This window comes from Lacerta agilis, chromosome 14 (genome assembly GCF_009819535.1).
Source record: "Lacerta agilis isolate rLacAgi1 chromosome 14, rLacAgi1.pri, whole genome shotgun sequence".
Taxonomy (NCBI): Eukaryota; Metazoa; Chordata; class Lepidosauria; order Squamata; family Lacertidae; genus Lacerta; species Lacerta agilis.
In genome coordinates, this window is record NC_046325.1 from 50,084,545 (window position 1) to 50,104,600 (window position 20,056).

At 46.8% G+C, this 20,056-nt stretch overlaps 1 protein-coding gene across 2 annotated transcripts in view; it reads right to left on the minus strand.

Moving 5' to 3' along the window:
• Window positions 1–5,940: 5,940 nt before the first annotated feature.
• Window positions 5,941–20,056, minus strand: part of CORO1C (coronin 1C) — a 58,863-nt gene continuing 44,747 nt past the window's right edge. For both annotated transcript variants that reach the window (XM_033168996.1, XM_033168997.1), the window contains exons 4-11: window positions 13,841–13,970; window positions 12,574–12,755; window positions 11,633–11,752; window positions 10,622–10,726; window positions 8,247–8,392; window positions 7,399–7,456; window positions 7,052–7,297; window positions 5,941–6,461 (exon numbers count right to left, since the gene is read on the minus strand). In XM_033168996.1, coding sequence (XP_033024887.1) covers window positions 6,342–6,461; window positions 7,052–7,297; window positions 7,399–7,456; window positions 8,247–8,392; window positions 10,622–10,726; window positions 11,633–11,752; window positions 12,574–12,755; window positions 13,841–13,970 — 1,107 coding nt within the window. In that variant the 3' untranslated portion in view covers window positions 5,941–6,341. The remainder of the gene's footprint in view (window positions 6,462–7,051; window positions 7,298–7,398; window positions 7,457–8,246; window positions 8,393–10,621; window positions 10,727–11,632; window positions 11,753–12,573; window positions 12,756–13,840; window positions 13,971–20,056) is intronic.

Sequence of the window (20,056 nt, forward strand, 5' to 3'; positions counted from 1 at the left end):
CTGATGCCCGATTCCCTGTGGGAAGGTCTCAAGCAGCACAAAAGCAGCTCTCTCCTCCTGCTGCTTCCATCAACTGGGATTCAGAAGCATTGCTGCCTCAACTGCGGAGGCAGAGAAAAGCCACCCTCCACCATGAATTTTTTAAGAGACATCCAAATTGGTGGTCATCTCTGCCTCCTGGGGGAGCTCCATAGTTTCCCTTTGTGCCGCATGAAGGAGGACTTCATTTTGTGTGTCCCAAATCTTTCAACATTCAGCTTCACTGGATGCTCCGGAGCAGCAGGCTTCCTCAAACTCAGCAATCCAGGTGTTTTGAGACTACAGTTCCCATCATCCCTGACCATTGGTCCTGCTAGATAGAGATCATGGGAGTTGTAGGCCAAAAACATCTGGAGGGCTGAGTCTAAGGAAGCCTGCTCTGGAGAGTTCTAATGTCATGAGAGAGGGAGACAAACTTTTCTCTCTCCACTTTCTGTGCTCCAGTGTCTCTGCTTTCAATGCATGGAGTCCTTTCTACAGCTCAGTTACATTTGATGTGAGACACTAATGCTATGGACAAGATGAGACTGGAGAAGAGAGATGGGGAGAGAGAAGGTGGGGGTATTTCAGTCTTTTATACAGAGTTCATGAAAGGCTTTTATGTCAGTATTATGTGGGTGGGTTCTTTTTCTATTCATTTATTACTTTTGATTGGTTACTTGCTTTTGTTGTCTTGATGAGGATATTTCAATATTGCTTTGGTGTACCTAATTTTTTAGCACATCGGGTGGTGCCCAATGTTAGCCTGTCTCACAGAAACATGCTGAAATTAATGGACATAATGACCAGTGGACAATTCTAATGGAGGTACTCTTTGGGCATACCTTATCTTAGGCAGACTTCTTCCAGCGGTACTGCTAGCAGAGGGACTCAGGAGCGGTGGTGGTTTCACAAGCGATATATCGCCCAGTGAAACAGCCATCCCACTCGCAAGGGGGGGGGGAGCGGCATCTGCAAGGTGCTGATACACCTTGTTTCTTCCTCTGCATCTATAAACTGCTCGGCTGAGGTGTGGTTGCCACTCCACTCAGCCAAGCAGTTAAGGCAGTGGTGGCAAACCTATGGCGCGCATGCCAGTGGGCACTCAATGCCCTCTGTGGGCACATTCACCATCGCCCCCGCAGGGCCATTGCTGGGGGTTGGCAAAGTGGGCAGCCACTCCCACCACTGTGGTCCCCGGGACAAAGGCCTGTTATATACTCTGGGCTTTACGAGGCATCTGACCCTCACCTGAGCCTACTCCAGCTGACACATCACACACCTACTTTCCCAAGCTAAAGCCCCACCTGGGCTATTTCACTATTCAGGTCAACTTTACAAGGTTTCCCCTCCAAGGTTTGTTAATCAAAGCTCCACATTTCACAGTACCCCAGAAAATGTCCCCTCGGCACCCTAACCTGCGGGGTCAAGATTTTGCCGTAAATTCCATGTTAAATTGCTGTGTTGGCACTTTGCAATAAATAAGTGGGTTTTGGGTTGCAGTTTGGGCACTTGATCTCTAAAAGGTTCACCACCACTGAGCTAAGGGATCCCCAAGCCCGGCACTGGCTCCTGCGCAAGTGGGGAGAGCACCGGGGATGGCTCTGCAGGGAATGGGGAGCCCTCCTGTGCCCCTGCCGAGCCGTACAAACAAGCTGCCTTGTTCCAGCCAGCTAGGCATGGGGTGAAACTGCCTCAGCTCCTGCGACGAGAGCTGTAGCAATTTCACCCGGCGCCTCGCAGGCTGAGGCCCATGCAGCTTGTTTTTTCAACATTGCGGTATATCACCAGACCGTGATGTTTGGCTGGTGATATACCACAACGTTGAAAAGCTGTTATCACCCAGCCCTAGTACACATTATGATTGGTAAACGCATCAGGCCTGACTGTTTAATAGACAAGGAGGAAGACATTGTTGCCCAGTAACAATGTGTCATCCCCCCCCCCCCCCGTGCTCTTGCATTTCCACAGCCACTGTTTTTCAGGGAGGCAGCTTCTGTAGGACTTACAGGAATTTATTTCACAAGCTCTTTTGATGCCACTTCCTGTCTTATTTATGCAAATGCATGATGCAAAAGATGCAGGGTGGTGGTGGTGGTGGGAGGGATCTCATTCCTGGGCCAATCCCCAAATCTCTTGCTCTCAGGGCAGTGCCACACTGGTGGCTTACTCTGAAGTAGTCAGCAGTTTGCTTAGTTAGGCTGACCTTCCTCCCCATCCGATCTTCTTTCGTGTCTTTTTTTATTGCAAGCCTGTTGAGAGAATGTGTTTTTTTGTGTGCAATTCACAAGCTGCTGTGGGAGACTTTTTCTGTTGGAAGATAGAGATGAATGTTCTTTAAACAAATCAATAGCCAAATCATGCTGTGTTCTGCTGTGTAGTGTTTGTTTTCTAGAGAAGAGGCAACAGGTTTTTATGGGTTTGATGATGTTTGGCACAGTTGAGACCCTAATTGCCACACTTCTGTAATTCCAAGATTGATTGCCTGAGTTACGGACCTTGACAACCAGGGCTATGTCACCTGTGGCCTTTCAAATGCTCTCAGACTCCCATGAGGTAGGTAGAGATGGCAGGTAGAGATGGCAGGAGCTGTGGCCTGTCCACACACAGTGGGTCTCAGGCTCCACAGCCCCGTTTTAAACCAAGCATCACCTTTCCCAATGCCCAGTGACTGGTTTTGTGAATTTGGGACCAAATGCTGAGGGTTATGGAGCACACACAACTGAAAACTGAAAGCAACCACCTCCCTTTACCTCTGGTAACTTCCAAGTACAAAATGTGGACTTTTTATTTCTAAGTTTCTACACCCCCACGGAAGCTCAGGACCAGAATGTGAAGGCTGCACACAGTATAATGACTTCGTCCAAAGTTGCTGGAAGAGGCAGCACGAGGCGGCTTGTCTTAGGCTAGACAAATTCATGGACAATATCTAAGGCCTGGTAGAAAGATGGAACCTCCAGGTTCAGAGGAATTCTATCCCTGCATGGTAGTTGCTGGGGGTTGTAAGTGCTGCCCCTTACGTTCTGCTTGTGAGCTTCCTAGAGGCTTCTGGTGAACAGGATGATGGATGAGGTCTGATCCAGTGGGGCTCTTCTGGTGTTCTGTGTTAGCCCTGCAGGCGCCATAATGTCTAGTTCCAGCATCACATGTGGGGTGAAGCCCACACTTGGGCTCTCGCTCCATTCCCAAGCGGCCAGTGCAGGAAGATGTCACAGGGGACCACACCCAGAGAGGTGAGCCCATTTTCGGAGGAAAATAAAAGACGACCACAGAATGCAACACGGTTTGGGTTTTTGTAATCAATGTTTGTTTTTTTTTTTTTAATCTCCGAAATTGGAAGCAACTATTTGGACAGAACACTTTGGGCACTCTATAAGAGCGCATCTCTTGAATACCTTTTGCTGGGTCTGGTGGGGGGAATGTCACAGCTCGCAAGAAGCTGCAGGCACTGACTCCTTCTGAGCCTGGTTAGGCATCACCAGTTCTTTTAAATAAACACAAGCTGCACATCCAAGGAGGCCCTTCTCCACGCCCCTCCCTTCAGAAATAAAAGGAGAGAAAACCGCACAGAGGAAAGCCAGTGCTGCTGTGGGCAGAGGGAAGTAGGAAATTGGGAAGGGGCCGACATCTGGCGTTTTGAAAGAAACAGCTCATCTCTCCTCCTCACCAATTTAAAAACAAAAAGGTCTCTGGGACATAAGACTGAAGCAACATTTACAGATGGACAAGGTAATAACTCTTGGGCGGGGAAGCAAGTTCCCTTATTCCTTCTGAAAATTCACACCACCTCACCAGCCACCAAGCGCAAAACACCCCAAACATCCACTTACCTCAGAACTGCCTAAACTACAGGCTCCCACCAGTGCAGTATTCGCCACAACTGCCCTGGTGCTTTTTTCACACACATCTGACTACCTGATCCTGTTCAACAATGCACATCCACCGTCCCATCAGCACATTTGCAGCGAGAGTTAACTTAGCTGTCCCCCGTGGCATAATTTCCCACCCCAGGCATGAAATATCTTCCCCAGACCACAACATTCTTGTTCTGAGAGGTTTGAACATGCAATTTGGGGGGGGGGGTGTCCACCTTAAAACATTCTATCTTCAACTACTGATGGAAAAGACACATTTTGATCCTAGGTGAAGCTGTGCAGGACCACCCTGCCTAAAGGCAGTTTCTTTAGACCAGGTGGGTAGAGTGTGGTGTGTGTTTTAAATAAAGAAAAAGAAAAGTATGCAGTACTCAAAAGCTTTTAAAAGAAAGAGGCTTCCAAACGGATCCGCTAGCCCACATCGCATTTGCAAGATGCTGGGTTTTCCCAGGTACCAGCTGATTTTAGCACACCTGCAAAACTTGGAAGCCATGGGGGCAAGGGGACAGTGTGAATAATCCCGACTAGCCAAAGCAAATCCAGCACAGCAAACTGCGGACTTCCCTGCAGAGAGGCCCTCTTGAAGTAATGCTTTAAAGTGCTGCAACACAAAGCATCAAGGTGACACAGTCAAGCCATAGATGCAGACTGGCTCTGGGCATGTTTGGCAGTAGCATCCAGCTTTGCTCCTAGTATGCCTGTTTGGTATGAAAAAGCCTCACATTCCCTGTGGGGTGGCAGGAGGAGAGAGAAGAAAGGGCAGGAGACCTCATCCATCCAAGCTAGAAAGACCCACTTCGGATTCTTGCAACCGAAAACAGCTAAGGAACTCATATGAAGAGACGTTGCCTCTTCTGCTGTGGTTCATGCCCTTTGTGAGCAGCCTGCAGCCACCCTGGAGCAATTAAGCCAGGGGCTATTTATGTGCCAATGCTAAGAAATGCCTTTGAGGGGTGAGGGAGAATCCTGCAGCTCTTGTTTACTAACGATGGAACTTGGCTGCAGCTGATGTTGCAAGAGATTATGGCAGATTCTTAGTGGGGTGAATGTCTTGGAACCTGCTCACTGGAGCAGCTTGTGGGCTTCATCTTCACTAAAGGCAGCCTGCAGGTGGCAAGTGCAGCTTCCAACCTAATAGAGATCCATCAGGTGATCCAGGGAGCCAAAAGATCCCTACCTGGGCTGGTTCCTCCAGTCCAATGCTCTTCCCAGGCATTGACTGACTCCCTGTCTGCCTCCAAGGCACTGTGACAATCAAGGAGTGGTTGCCCTGCACCACCGAGATCAAGGGGGTGTCCTGTGACAATCAAATTTGGACTGAAAATCCTCAAGGGACAGGATAGATGCTGTACTTAAAAACACACACACACACAATTCATTTCAGAAGACCCTAGTGGCAAGGACGAGGAAACCCTGGCAGGACCCACCTATGAAAGTTCTTGACACAGAGGATGGAAAGGAGAGCAGTGATAGCGAATATTCCCAGAGGGCAACTCAGCTGCTTGCGCAACTTAATGGTTGGTTGTCTGTCACTCTTAAAACTTTATATATGGATGATAAATAGAACAAATATTGGAAGGGAAACTTGGACCCAAAAATTAGCAACCACCATGACATGTGCCAGATTTTGACACTATTAAGATTAAACCAGAAGCACAATGTAAGTTTGAATAATGGCAACACAGACTTCAATGCTCAGCCCTGGAAAAAGCATTCAGTCCCTGTGATGGTATGGAGGGGAGGGGAGAAGAATGGGCTGCTACACTCCAGAATGACGGATATCAGGTGTTTCGGATGCATTTGTAAGAGGTCAGAGAGCTGAAACTATTTCAAGGTTGGATCTTTCAGACATGGCAGTGGAGCTACCACTTCAACTGTTCAAAAATTAAAAGGCTTACACAAAATTCTTTTGTTCTCTGAATGGCACATACACACACAAAGCAATGTTCCTCTAGATTAAAAATGCAAAAATACTGCAAAATAATAAAAAGGGGGGATCATGACTTTAAAGTTTTTTTAAAAAAGGAATTTTTAAAAGGAATTTTTAAAAAAACTACGTAATTTTGGTCCTGAATCCTAGGAAGCCTGACAGATTGGCTCCTCACTGGAGAGGTGGAATGGTTGGCTTTCAGATCAATGAGAGGAAACAGGTCACAACAGCAGCAGTTTTGAAATGGCCACAGAGTCACCAAGAACATCAGGAAATAAAAAAAAAAATCACTAAAAAGGTTTGGCTTCAAATTGGCTTCAGCTGGCGCTTGTGAATTTGGGAGGAGAAAGTCTTGACTGGAAAGCGCCCAAGGTGGTTGTGCTGGGGCAGCTTTGGAAAATGAGCGTCCTCCCAAATGGCAGTGACTCCCCACAGCCCCCATCCTGCAGTCGGCTCACAGCTTGAGTTCAGCTTCCTTCCTTCCTTCCTTCCCTCCCCGTCACCCAGCTGCTGGGCTCTCAGACTGCAATCTTTGCCATCTGCTGTTCTAACTTGGAAATGCGCTCATCTTGGTGGGTGATGGTGCCTTTTAGAGATTTGAGCTCTTTCAAAATTTCATCCAATTTGGCTTCGTTTTGCTGCAACAGTGAGAAAAAGAGACAGAAATGGAAAACAATGAATATTAGAATAATAATGGGAGGAAGAAATCCCACGTAGAAATAGAGTGGAACATTACCAACACTTTGTTGCAATTTGTTCACACGGCAAGGAGGCTGGATTGCAAGAACGCTGATCTAACCCACACCAGAAGAAGCAGAGGTTTCAGCACAGAGCAAAGGAAGCTGCCATATTCCAGGCTGGACCAATACGCATCTAGCCTTAGACTGCCTGCTCTGACTGGCAGTGGCTGCCCAATGTCTCAGGCAGAGGTCTTTCCCATCCTCTGCCACTAACTGAACCTGGAATCTGGTCTGTGCCCAGAATGGCTCTAGCACTGAACTATGGAAGGGGCAGGGAGCTGGGTTTTGCCCCAAAGGCCGCTTTTGCTTTTAAGTGCCTCCTTATGTAAAACCTGCATTCCGCAGGAAGGCCAAGCCAGCAGGGCATGCTGAGTGAGCCTGGAGAGGCAATTCCTGCTCCAGATTTCTCAATAATCTAATGCAAGTGGGGAAATGAGTCTATTTCAGACTCCATACACTGAAAGCTAACAAGCTATTTTTTTACTCACAGTGTCTGAGGTGTCCACTGCTTTTTGGGGGGCACTGATGAGATCGCTTTTCTTATTTGCTGCCAGCTTGTTGTCTAGTATGTTCTTCTTGACCACCTTGAGATCCCTGTTTTTGCCAGGAATGTATCCATGCTTCAATGAGATAAGGATGGGGTCGGCATTCTTTCCATCAAACCACTCCTCAGCTTCCAGGGAAGCCTCTGGACCAGCCGTGTCAGGATAGAGATCATCCTGGAAAAGGTCAGACTGCAAAAGGGAGGTGGGGAAGATACAACAGCCACATGGGTAACTGCACTGTGGAAAGTCCTACAAGACGCTCACATATCTGAAACAACGCAAACACTCACCTTCCGAGGGACAGTCATGATAATGGGCTCACACTTTCGCTCATGCAGTTTGAAGAACCTTGGAAAGAAAAGAAGCACATGTAGAGGTAGAGGTAAAGGACCCCTGCAAGGTTAAGTCCAGTCAAAGGCGATTATGGGGTTGCAGCGCTCATATCACTTTGAGTCTGGCTGCTGAATCAAACCAAAGGCCCATCTAAGATCAATATCCTGTCTGACCAACCAGACAGATGCCTTTGGAAAGCCCACAAGCAGGACATAAGCGCAACAACACTCTTCCCATTAGCATTCAGAGGCACACTGCCTCCAACGCTGGAGGGAATATAGAGCCAGTGTGACTAGCAGCCACTGATTCCTTGTCCTTTTAAAAAGTCGACTCAATGCTAAGGCATGGCCCATTTTTTTTCCTCTCTAGGCCTCAAAAGGACCACAGAAGAGCAGCTGAAACCAAAAGGACTTTCCATTGTTAAGAAAATCCTGAGGCTGGGTATATTTTTCTTCCTAAATATGGTAGCCACAACATGCATTTCAGGAAAGTATTTTGCTGCTGACCGATGAGATCCTAGAAGTGTCAGCATGTGGGGCTATGACAAAGGGAATGCCACCTGACTTGCTTTACTTGTCAATTTCTTCTTTTAAACAGATTATTATTCTGATGTAGACAAGTTACCCTGACATCCAGCATGCCCCGAGACATCGCTTCCTTTACAAAATCTTCCATCCCTACATCCTTTGAAACGGTTCAGATTGTATAGCACCAAGTGGTGGACATGTGAACCAGAATTTTAGGGTGCCCCGTCCCAGGGCTGCAGACGGGGTCGCTGGTAGCACTCTTCCTGGCCTCTCCTTACCTTGCTATCTCGCACTTGTTCACATCCAAGCCCCTCTTCGGCATGAAGCCCATCCCTCTCTGTGGCTCTTTGCTGCTGAAGGTGCTGAGGTAGTGCACGTAGGGCGACTCATCTGTGATCTCAAAGTAGCGAATGCTGCTGTCACCCTGGAAGAAATTGGGGAGGGCAAGCAAGTGACTGCAGGTCAGGAATCCTGCTCGTGGGTGTGAGGAGGTGTGTCCTCCCAAACCATTCCTTGTACAACACGCCCACCCTTCAGGTACCTGGTGTTTCTGGCACATTCATGAAGCCCCCAGTGTGAATCATGTCTCTTGACATGTGAAGCAGCCTGCAAGACGAAGGCATATGCCTGTGCATCCACCCTGCTGCTGCCCACAGTGGTAGCCAGAAGCCTACAAGCAATGAGCCTTTCTTTGTATCCCAACTGGGATACAAAGAGGCACAATGCCTTTGGACATTTGGAGTTAGCGTGGCTTGACTGTGTCTAAAAATTCCCTAATTTAGTTTTGCAAAGCAGGTCTTTCTTCTGCCTCTCCCAAACCTGCTAACTGGAGGGCTGGCATTAGGAGAGGAGGAGAAAAGCTTCACTCTCCCCCTGCAGCCTCACCATTAGCCACAGTCCTTGGGCTCCTTCATATAGCCCCAAAGTAGTTTTTAAATAAGAGGACAGCTAGTGTTTTTTTCCCCTACTGCATGTTCAAGATTCCATAAAGCCTCACATATAAGGGCTGCAGAATCAAGAATCACCCCCCCCCAATGCATGGCAGCACATTGTTCAGTTAATTCTGCCAGGCAAAATTCTCAACTTATCAGTCTAACAGCTGTCTGTTTAGGACAGCTCAAACCTGCAGCCTGGGCAGATTAGCCTTTCAGGACTCCACCAAAATAACATGAGATGCAAAATAACAGTGACCCTGTGGTTTTTTTAATTGCCCAAGCCAAAGATTGAGAGGGGGCTATGAAACCATTGGGAATCCCTGGATGGTGCACACCATATCTTGAGGGCAGCTAAAGTCCATAACAGCAGCTCAAAACACTGGGCTGGGGAAGCCCCTACTGACACTTGAGGAGCAACCCAAGATGGGGCACCATCAAAGAGGTCTAATATTTGGAATTTATTCCACAGAGAGGAGTAGTCTTCCCAGGGTCAAGAAGACCTCTTAATTGCTCAAGCTATTTAGGTGCTCTGATTTATCTTAGCAGTATGGGAGTTGAGTGGTTTCAATTTTTCATAATGTTATGTTTTGCCATTTTAAATCAGATTATTACTGTTTTCTGTTGTTTAATTGTTAGCCACTCTGGGATTTTTTTTAGGACGGAATGACAAGGTACAGTGGTACCTCGCTAGACGAAAGGCATTCGCTAACGAAAGGGTGACTTGCAAGATGAATTTCCCTATGGCCGCGACTTGCAAAACAAAAAGGTTTTGCGATTTCCCCCCGTCAAACCACGCTTCCTCCGACCGTGCTTCACAAGACGAAATTTCCGCTGTACGACAGCACTCGCGGAGCGAATTAATTTCGTCTTGCGAGGCACTACTGTATAAATATAAAACTAAACAAATATGTATCTAAATGCCAATGACAGACTAGTGGTCCTGAGGGACTTGCAAACAAATGATTTGAAAACTGTTAAGAAGAAGTGGAGTTGTTTTGTTCTCTCCTTTGGTATATATCACGTGTCACTTATGATGTGAAGTTCTGCATTCTCTTTATATAGATACACACATGAACCCACACACTCCAGAGCGGAGGTGGGGGGGGGAAGCGAGAATAAATAATTCCCGAGAACAAGGAGATGGAGTAGCAGCCAGGACTCTTAAGATTTAGTGTCAGGAGTATAACGTATTCCTGGACACCGCAGAGTTAAACGCAGACTTTTCTGGAAGCTTCTGGCTGTTGTGTAATTGACTGGACAGCACAACGTAGGAACTCAGCAACTCACTGGATAACTATATACAGTATTTATTGATTGAAGCAACTAGTATCCATAAGTTACTATTTACAGACTTTACAAAATAAGAGAAACAAAACATAAAATCTTTTCCTCTCTGTCTCTCTCTCTCTACACTGACCACTTTCTCCTCCAACACCTGCACCACACTAACCACAGAAACAAGCTCTCACACAGAGCTCACTCTTAAGGAACTCATTGACCAATCACAGGTCGTTGCTAAGGGTCTGAGAGAGAGCAGATCTGGGCTTTCTGCCAACTAGCTAATTACTTAATTGCTTGGAGATAGACAGCTGCAATTCTGCACGTAGGCAACTCTGAAATCTCTAACAAGGACAACCTTTCAAGGCAGCACTGAAATGCCACAAACAGGCTGCTTTTCTTAGACAACAGTTCTCTTTAGCACAGCAGCCATGACCTACCTTTCCACACAAGTAAATGATGTTGGTGTCTGGGTCATAGAAGGGTAGCAACACCCCATTGCTGGTGTCCATTTCATGGAGGGCAATGGGCTCTTCCATGCTTTTCTGCAGAGAGAAGAAGGGCATCTTACATTTGGAAGACATGGACTCTGGTGACCCTGCTAGTCACAATGACATTGATGTTGCTGGCTGCCCAGAGAGCAAACACCAAAATAAAATTTAATGCACAATATCAGAGAACTACAATTTGCTGCACACTTGTTGTCACACTTTTTGCATGTGACAGAGCTCATCTTCCAGAGCAGGGGTCCCCAAACTAATGCCCACGGGCCGGATAAGGCCCAAGGGACTTGTTGATCCAGCCCACGGCGACCCCTGCCACCCGCTTTTACTGCCGCTGCACGGCTGCCCACTTCTGGGTCAGAGGAGCACTGGAAACAGCTTGTGCGCACACGCAAGCGTTTTTTCCAGTGCACATCTGGGTCAGAGGAGGCCCGTGCACATCCACACAAGCTATTTCTGGTGCTCCTCTGACCCAGAAGTGCGCCAGAAATAGTGTGTGCGCATGCGTATGGCCGTGTGCTCTCCCGCCCTCCACGCGATCGGCACTGGAGACACCAGCCCGAGGTGCGGTAAGTCTGCTGACCCCTGTTCCAGAGCATTTTGGTGTTTGATATAGTTTGTTGCAATGAGTTTCAGATTAAGCCATATACTACTGACCAAATTATCAGTGCTCTAAGAAGACCCTATCACCTGCCTCCGTCCTGAGGTGTGAAGGGCCTGGGCTGTAAAAGGCAGTTGCAAAATTAAATAAAAGTAAGCAAATTAACCCTTTAGGTCCCTTCCAACTCTACAATGCTAGGATTCTAAGTTAAAAGTTTGCTTCCTAAGGGAACATCTCCTGAAGCATCAGGACAGAGTTGCAGAGTGCACATGTTTGTTGTCAGAATAGGGTGTTGCTGTTGTTTGCCGAGCTCTATGGCAATGTTTGATGGCAGCTAAAGCACTTACAGGGTTCCAGAGCGCAAGCTGCCTTTCGCTCATCCGGCTGAAGCCCGTGGTGAAGACGTTCCCATCTGAGAGGAAGATGGCTCTCATGGGTCGGGCACCCTCATGAGCCTTCTCTTTCTCCTGGTTTGGGGGAGGAGAAGCAAGAGAGGAAAGAGATGGAAATGGTAGCAACAGTCACTGATATTATCTCCTAATTTCCCCAATGAGACTTGCAAAGCAAGCTGTGAGGGCATCTGAAACCAAAAAAAGATGAATGTACTTACAAATGGAAGGATCCACCCTCCACTCATGATGTCTAGCCTTCAACCCCCAATCTGCATGAGCAGACAAAGCACGAATGCATAAGCATTATGTACACAACAGAACATAAAACCCAATCCCCAAAAGTTGATGAAGCCGCAAGTGGCGCAACGGTGCCTTGAGTTTGGGGAAGAAAAGGGCGTTAGTATAGAAATAGGAATAGCTTCCTGGTGCACAATGAACTTGGCTTTAAGCGAGGGAAGGTGCCGGGGGCACGGGGGAGGATAAGCAGCACAGCTTCCTTGACAAAACCACCCGTTGCCATAATAATAATAATAATAATAATAATAATAATAATAATAATAATAATAATAATTTCCCCAGCCACTCTGGGCAGCTCCCAACAGAATATTTAAAAAGTGATAAAATATCAAACATTAAAAACTTCCCTAAACAGGGCTGCCTTCAGATGTCTTTGAAAAAGAGGACAGTTGTTTATTTCCTTGACCTCTGATGGGAGGGCGTTCCACAGGGCGGGCGCCACCACCGAGAAGGCCCTCTGCCTGGTTCCCTGTAACCTCACTTCTCACAGTGAGGGAACTGCCAGAAGACCCTCGGAGCTGGACCTCTGTGTCCGGGCTGGACAATGGGGGTGGATATGCTCCTTCAGGTATACTGGGCTACATACAGCATATACTCACTGCAACTATTTCTTGTTTCCTGGGGTCAATCACTCGGATCTTCTTGTCCTTGGATGCTGTGCAAATGAGGCTCCCATTCCGATTCCAGCTCACGTTGTAAATCATGTCTTGATGCATGTCGTCCAGATTTATGAGGGGCTCACCTGTCCCCACGTTCCAGATGATGATAGCATTATCACAGCCTGAAGGAAGGCAATTAAATAAAAGCCCGTTAGCTGTGTGTGTTTTAAGGGTTACCTGTTAATATTTTCTGCTTCCCTGAGGTATGAAAATCCTTACAGCCAGCACTCTCTAAAAGGAGCCTCAAGGTCTCTCCAGCTTTGCCACCCAGGAAAAAATGGAAGGAGGACACGATGGAACTTTCTACCCCAAGAAGGTCTTCTGACCCCTCTCTGCTCAAGCACCAGAGAAAAACTGATATTATTCTGCTTTTAATATTTCAGCTATGCTATTTTCTTTGTGACAATTTCACTGCTTTTTTATTTTATCTCTTGGGTGTTAGCTGCCTTGTGGGGTCGCATTTGTGGGCAGAGATACATTTTAATTAAAATAAGAAAGTCAGTAGTTTAAGCCTCTATTTAACACACACACACACACACACACACACACACACACAGAGGAAACCTTAACTTTGCCAACATAAGAGAAGGCAGGCTTTCAAGACTCAATGAAGCAAACCAATTACTAGCTTGCAAAGGGCCATGTCAACCTAGTTTGGTTCAATAAAGAACATCATTAAAACAACACTATCAGCACTTAGGATATGGATAACCATTTCCCAATAAATTAGCACATTAATGGGTTTTGTATTCAGAAAACCAAGGAATGGTCCTTTTTTCCAATATCACTGACCCTGCACATTGAGTTCAGTGATGCATCTAAAAACAACACCCCAAACTCCCTATCTGAAAGCCAAGGCTTGGCACAGAATTGGGGGGACAGCACTGTGCCTTCTCATAGGTGCTAGTTTAGAGTCAAAAGAAAAGAGGGGGGAAACAGGAAGACTTACTCCAAAAGTATAAGCAGCTTTAAGAGAACTTAATGCAGATTAGAAATTTACTAGGAAATAGAACAGAGTGGGCAAACCACCTGGTGAAGAGCAAGGAAACTGGTCATGTGAGCAGAGTATGACCGTGCCTCCTTTCTTAACCACAGGAACATTTCCATTCATGGCTTTGGGAGAAGTTTTTTTTGGCTCTGCAAGAGCTAAAGGCCAGGCAGCTGGGATAAGCCAATTCCCTTTGCTCCTCAGGGATCCAGAGCCTACCTGCACTTAGCAGCACATTGTGTGCAGTGGGGTGCCAGGCCACAATGCCCACCCTTTTGGAATGGCCTTCCAAGATGACCACAGGATCTGTCAGGGACAGCGTAAGCCCATTCTCTGGGATCTGCCAGACCTGCAAAAATGAAAAAAGAAGAAGGGTGGGGGTGGGAGGAACACTGGTTATTGGGATATTGTCACTTTCCAAAAGGTGGACAAAACCATAGCTGGTTAGAGATTTGCCAAGCTGGCATTCAGATGAAGTGCCAGGTCCACTTCAGAAGCCATGATGCCTCTGCTGGCTGCTTGAATAGCCAGATGCCTCCCAACTGGCATGCAAACAGCTCAGGCTCTTCATTCTGTAGTTTGAGTCATTCTTGCAGAGATGTGTTCCCTGCAAATCACCTGAAGGGCATAGCAAAAAGTCAGCTTACTTCTTCAAAAGGGAGCCATTCTGACTGAAACATCTGTCAAGGTGCAACCGGGGTGGGTATGTAATTTTACACACAAATGACCAAGAAACATTATCCTGTAATGTCCATGATTAGAGCTGGGTGATTTCTTGTCCACCCTCAACCTACACAGGGCCTACACAAGATATGTGACCCACCAAACTGACTCTCCCATGCACTGAACACTCCGCTTTACTGCCTGCCCCTGCCTACATGCACAGTGAGGATGCACTCATCTTACTTAGGGGCTTTTGAAAGTGTGTAGGACGATCCCATGCTGAGCAACCACATTACCGTAATGGCCCAATTATAAGCCGCACTTTCCCCCCAAATTCGGACCGTGAAAAGTTTAAAGTGCAGCTTATATTTGCAACCTTACGCCACCAGTAAAGCGATGTGGCTCCCCCCACCCCCAGGAAGCAGCCTCGGAGTGCAGGGAAATGGCACACCGCCCGTCTACTGCTCCCAAGCCTCCCCCCAAGCCGCTGGGAAGGGGGGAAGGCCACTGGCAAAGCAGTGCTGCTCCTCCCCCCCCCAGAAGCAGCCTGGTTTGTCTTTTTTTCCCTTTTCCCTCCTTCAATTTTAAAGGTGCAGCTTATTTGTGGGTGCGTCTTATATTCGGGTCAATATGGTAAGTGCTTTTCCAAGATCTTATTTGTTTTATTATCACAAATGGCATCAGCCAGGAGGCATCAGCAACCAAGAGAGGGTGGCATGTTCCCAAGAAGGTCTACAGAGAGCCCCAACCCTCCCTGCACCTGCCAAATCTATTACCATTATTAATTATTATTATTACATCATCATCCTGAAGATCACAGGGTGATTCACGACGTAAGCGTACAAAATGAGAACACAAAATACATAATAAACCAAAAACAAAAGCAAACCAATTACCCCACCCCACCCCTTTAAAGGGCATAGAATGTTTAATTAGCCAAAGGTCTGGTTACAGAGAAACATTTTGCCTGGTGCCTAAAGATGCTTGCATGTGTTCCTGCAGGCTTGAATGACAAAGTCTGAACCAACAGCCACCAGCACACACACCCAAAGCAGCCTTTGAACCCCAGGATCCTCTTTAAGGCAAGGCTAATAAGGAAGTGTCTCCTGGGCATCTTCTGCATGAGTCACCACTGGCCAATCATGGTTTCTGAACCAGAGCTGACCTACATAGAAAAGGGGGGAGAAATGCTGAGGAAGCATAATTAACCACCAGCAGATGGCAGCAAAGTAACAATCTGCTCTATAGTCTCTTATTGCCTGCTTCTGATGAGAATATATTACAGTGGTACCCCGGGTTGCGCATGTAATTGGTTCCGGGTTACAGTTCGTAACCCGAAAAGTACGCAACCTGAATAAGCGCACGAAAAACCCGAAAGTAGTGGTTTGCGCATGCGTGAACGCGTCTGCGCATGTGCGAACTGCGCAGAACGCTTCTGCGCATTCGAGCGTCGTGCGTGCTCCCGGGTTACTGGAGTTTGTAACCCAAAAAGTACTTAACCTGGAGCATGCATAACCCAAGGTACGACTGTATTACTGTACAGGCTCCAGCAGAATTCACTTCCAAGACTCTAAAGCAAGCAAAGCCAAGTGGCTATTACCCTCCCAAGCTCTTGTCATCAGAGGCAACACTCACATCAGAGTTTCTCATGGTGTCCCACTGAAAAGTTTGAGCCAACATTCAATGCAAAGCAGGTAATTCAAAAAGAACTCCAAACCATTCCAATTTAATGGGCTGAATTTGCCTAGTCAAAACAGCAAAGCAATAGTCTGATCATGAAGCTTAGGAGGCTGGAAAAAGCCACAGACAGCTAAAATGGATGATAGTTCTTGAAAATTTGAAATGGATTTAAAACTTTGCAACACTAAGAACCAGATTAAGGAAAAAATTATTTGCACTCTGAGTTTCTTGCAGTAAGCCAACTGTGTTTTGGTGTGTCCAAATCAAAATTTCCTGAATTTATTGTTTTTTTCTGAAAAGTGTGAGAAAACGTGGAGAGCTGAGATTTAGAGAAGTGCAGAAATGTCACACTGTTCATATGGGGAGAACAACACAGAGAGCATTCCACGGACGGGGAGCCACTGCAGAGAAGGCCCGTTCTCGAGTTGCCACCCTCTCAACCTCTTTGAGGAGGTGGCACATGAAGAAGGCCCTCAGAGGATGATCTCAGGGTTGGGTAGGTTCATATGGAAACAGGCGGTCCTTGAGGTATTGTGGTCCTGAGCTGTTTAAGGCTTTATAGGTCAAAACCAGCACTTTGAATTGGGCCCAGAAACTAATTGGTAGCCAGTGCAGTTGGACCAGGATCGGTGTAATATGCTCAAACCGTCTTGCTCCGGTGAGCAACCTGGCCACCAAATTTATGCACCAGCTGAAGTTTCCGAACCGTCTAGAGGCAGCCCTATTTATAACGCATTTCAGTAATCTAACCTTGAGGTTACCAGAGGATAGACAACAGTAGTTAGGCTATCCCTGTTAGATTTTTCAAATCCATGGAAGGTTTCTTAAGGACTTGTTTTACCACTGCCTCCTTCAAACAGGCAGGGACCACCCCCTTTCGTAAAGAGGCATTGATCACCTCCCTGGCCCAGCCAGCTGTTCCCTCCCTGCTGGCTTTTATCAGCCAAGAGGAGCAGGGGTCTAGAGCGCAAGTGGTCGCTCTGACTGATCCGAGCACCTTGTCCACACCCTCAAGCCTTACCAACTGAAACTCATCCAACACAACAGGACTAGACTGTGCTCTGGAAACCCCATGAGATTCATCTGCTATAACAGCAGAGTCAAGGCCTTGGTGGATGCAAGTGATTTTATCCTCAAAATGCTTTGCAAACAAGTCACAGCGAACTACCGTTGGTCCTATCACTTCCTTTGGGCCAGCCTGTAAAAGGCCCTGTACAACCTGGAAAAGCTCTGCTGGACAACATAATGAGGATGCAATGAAGGCAGCAAAGTATGCCTTCTTTGCTGCCTTCACTGCCACTAGGTAGGCTCAGTAATGAGCCCTTACCAGTGTTCGGTTGCATTCATTCGGAACTTTCCTCCACTTGCCTTGATGACATCAAGGCAGCCATATGGCCTGCAACATAAGGAGAAACGCCAATCCTTTAACATGAACGGAGCTGTTTAACTGGATTGAAGTGTGTGAGAGTACACTACTGGAAGATTTCCACAGGTAATTGGGGAAGCAGGAGAACAAACAGACAGATCAGATAACAGCACAGCAGCAGAAGCCAAGACAGGCCTGAGTTAGGTCTATGAAACATGGAAGAAATACAAACTGGTCCAAATCCTTTTCTGCAGGAGTGCCCAAAGTATGGTCTGGGGTATATATGGTGTACATAGGCCACAGCCTCTCTTTCTTTGCTTGTGAGGGTTGGCCTACAGACCTATCAGTTGCAGTTCTCTTGAACTGCTAGGTAAAGGTAAAGGGACCCCTGACCATTAGGTCCAGTCGTGGACGACTTTGGGGTTGCGGCGCTCATCTCACTTTATTGGCCGAGGGAGCCGATATACAGCTTCTGGGTCATGTGGCCAGCATGACTAAGCCGCTTCTGGCGAACCAGAGCAGCGCACGGAAACGCCGTTTACTTTCCTGCTGGAGCAGTATCTATTTATCTACTTGCACTTCATGCTTTCGAACTGCTAGGTTGGCAGGAGCAGGGACCGAGCAACAGGAGCTCACCCTGTCGCGGGGATTCAAACCACCAACCTTCTGATCGACAAGCCCTAGGCCCTGTGGTTTAACCCACAGCACCATTCACGTCTTGAACTGCTGCGCTCCGGTAAATTCACAACCAGTCGGGCACTGCTGACTGCAGAGAGACTACACTCAGGAGGCCAAACATTACATAATGGGAAATGCCCAAGCAACTACCAGTTTTGCTCCAGGTGCACAAACTGAGAACCTAATACATGTGCCAAAATGAATGCTTACAAGCAAAGACATATTTGACCAGGAAGACCCAAACACACATGTGGTCAGCTAAGCCCCCTATGTCATGCAAAATAAGGTAACTAAAGGAATACCAAGATTGGGTCTAACATAACTAGTTTTACACTGGCCCCATTTTTCCATACTTCATAAACATTCTGACCACAAAAGCATTCCTAGATTTGGCTGCCAAGAATTTACATGATGTCGGACACATTCATTCCAACAAGTGACACCTCTGACAACCATTTTCGTTGACAGCTGCCCTCAAAAAACAGCAGAGCTTCACAGGATTCCTTCAGACAATTGGTTTCTGGAATATTCATCCTAATTTGCTTGCAGAAAGTTTATGCAGAGGTTATTGAGCAGAGAGGCTGGGTAGTCTTCAGTGGTGTCTCTAATTGCTAAGTTATTGTTTGTTTATCTATAGAAGAATAAGATACTACTGTTCAGCTACAAGAGACCTTAAGGCAGTATGCAACATTTATTAATTAAAAAAGCGCTCACTAATGGTTCCTCATCACCCAGGGAAAAAGTGACAAGTGGGGTGCTACAGGGTTCGGTCCTGGGCCCCTTGTTGTTCAACGTCTTTATAAATGACTTGGATGAAAGTATTGAGGGGATGCTCATCAAATTTGTAGATGACACCAAACTGGGAGGCGTAGCCAATGCCACAGATAGACTCAGAATTCAAGATGACTGTGGTAGATTGGAGAACTGGGCCCAAACTAACAAAATGAATTTCAATAGGGACAAATGTAAGTATCTACACTAAGGCAGGAAGAAGTAGCTGCACAAATATAAGATGGGGAACACCTGGCTTGCCAGTAGTACATGTGAAAAGGTTCTGGGGTCTTAACAGACCACAAGCTGAACATGAGTCAACAGTGTGATGCAGCAGCAAAATAAGCTAACACTATTCTAGGCTATATCAACAAAAGTACAATGTTCCCATCAAGGGAAGTACCACTCTATTCTGCCATGCTCAGACCACACCTGGAATACGGTGTCCAGTTCTGGGCGCCACAATTTCAGAAGGATGTTGACAAGTTGCAATGTGTGCAGGTGAGGGCAACCAAGATGCTAGGGGTCTGGAAGCCAAGCCTTATGAGGAATGGTTGAGAGAACTGGCTATGTTTCACGTTGAGAAGAAGAGACTGAGAGGAGATATGACAGGCTGTCACATGGAGGATGGAGGAAGCTTGTTCTCTGCTGCTCTGGAGGGTAGGACCAATAGCTTCAAGTTACAAGAAAAGTGATTCCGACTAAACACCAGGACAAACTGTAAGAGCTGTTCCATGGTGGAATGGACTCCCTTGGAAGGTGGTGGATTTTTAAGCAGAAGTTGGATGGCTATCTGTCATGGATGCTTAGTTTAGATTACAGGAGGTTGGAGTAGATGACCCTTTGGGATCCCTTCCAACTCTATACTTCTATGCCAAGATATCACAATAGAATTGCTCCAATGTTTTTGTATTCTTCCTTTCCTAAACCAATTTGCCACATGAATGTCCACAAGGAACAAACTAAAGCAGCCACATCTGGCAGAACAGCCCCTAAACGCGACAAAGGCAGCCACTTGGGAAGGGATGGTTTCAGCTGTACATTTCTACAAAGATGAATTTCTAGGGCTGAAGAGAAGCCACATCCTCTGATCTGGGAGGCTGGTCCCCAATTCTAACTTTGTAGAAAGAACCTGTAGTTAATTTGGTGGCAAAGGAAATGTTCTCTGCACATGCACATGTACAAAGAAGAGCTGAGCCAAAGTGAGCCTGGCCTCAACCCTGGTTAGAAATTCCTCACCCCCTCAGCTCTGCTTTCTCCATTTCCCTCCTGGATTT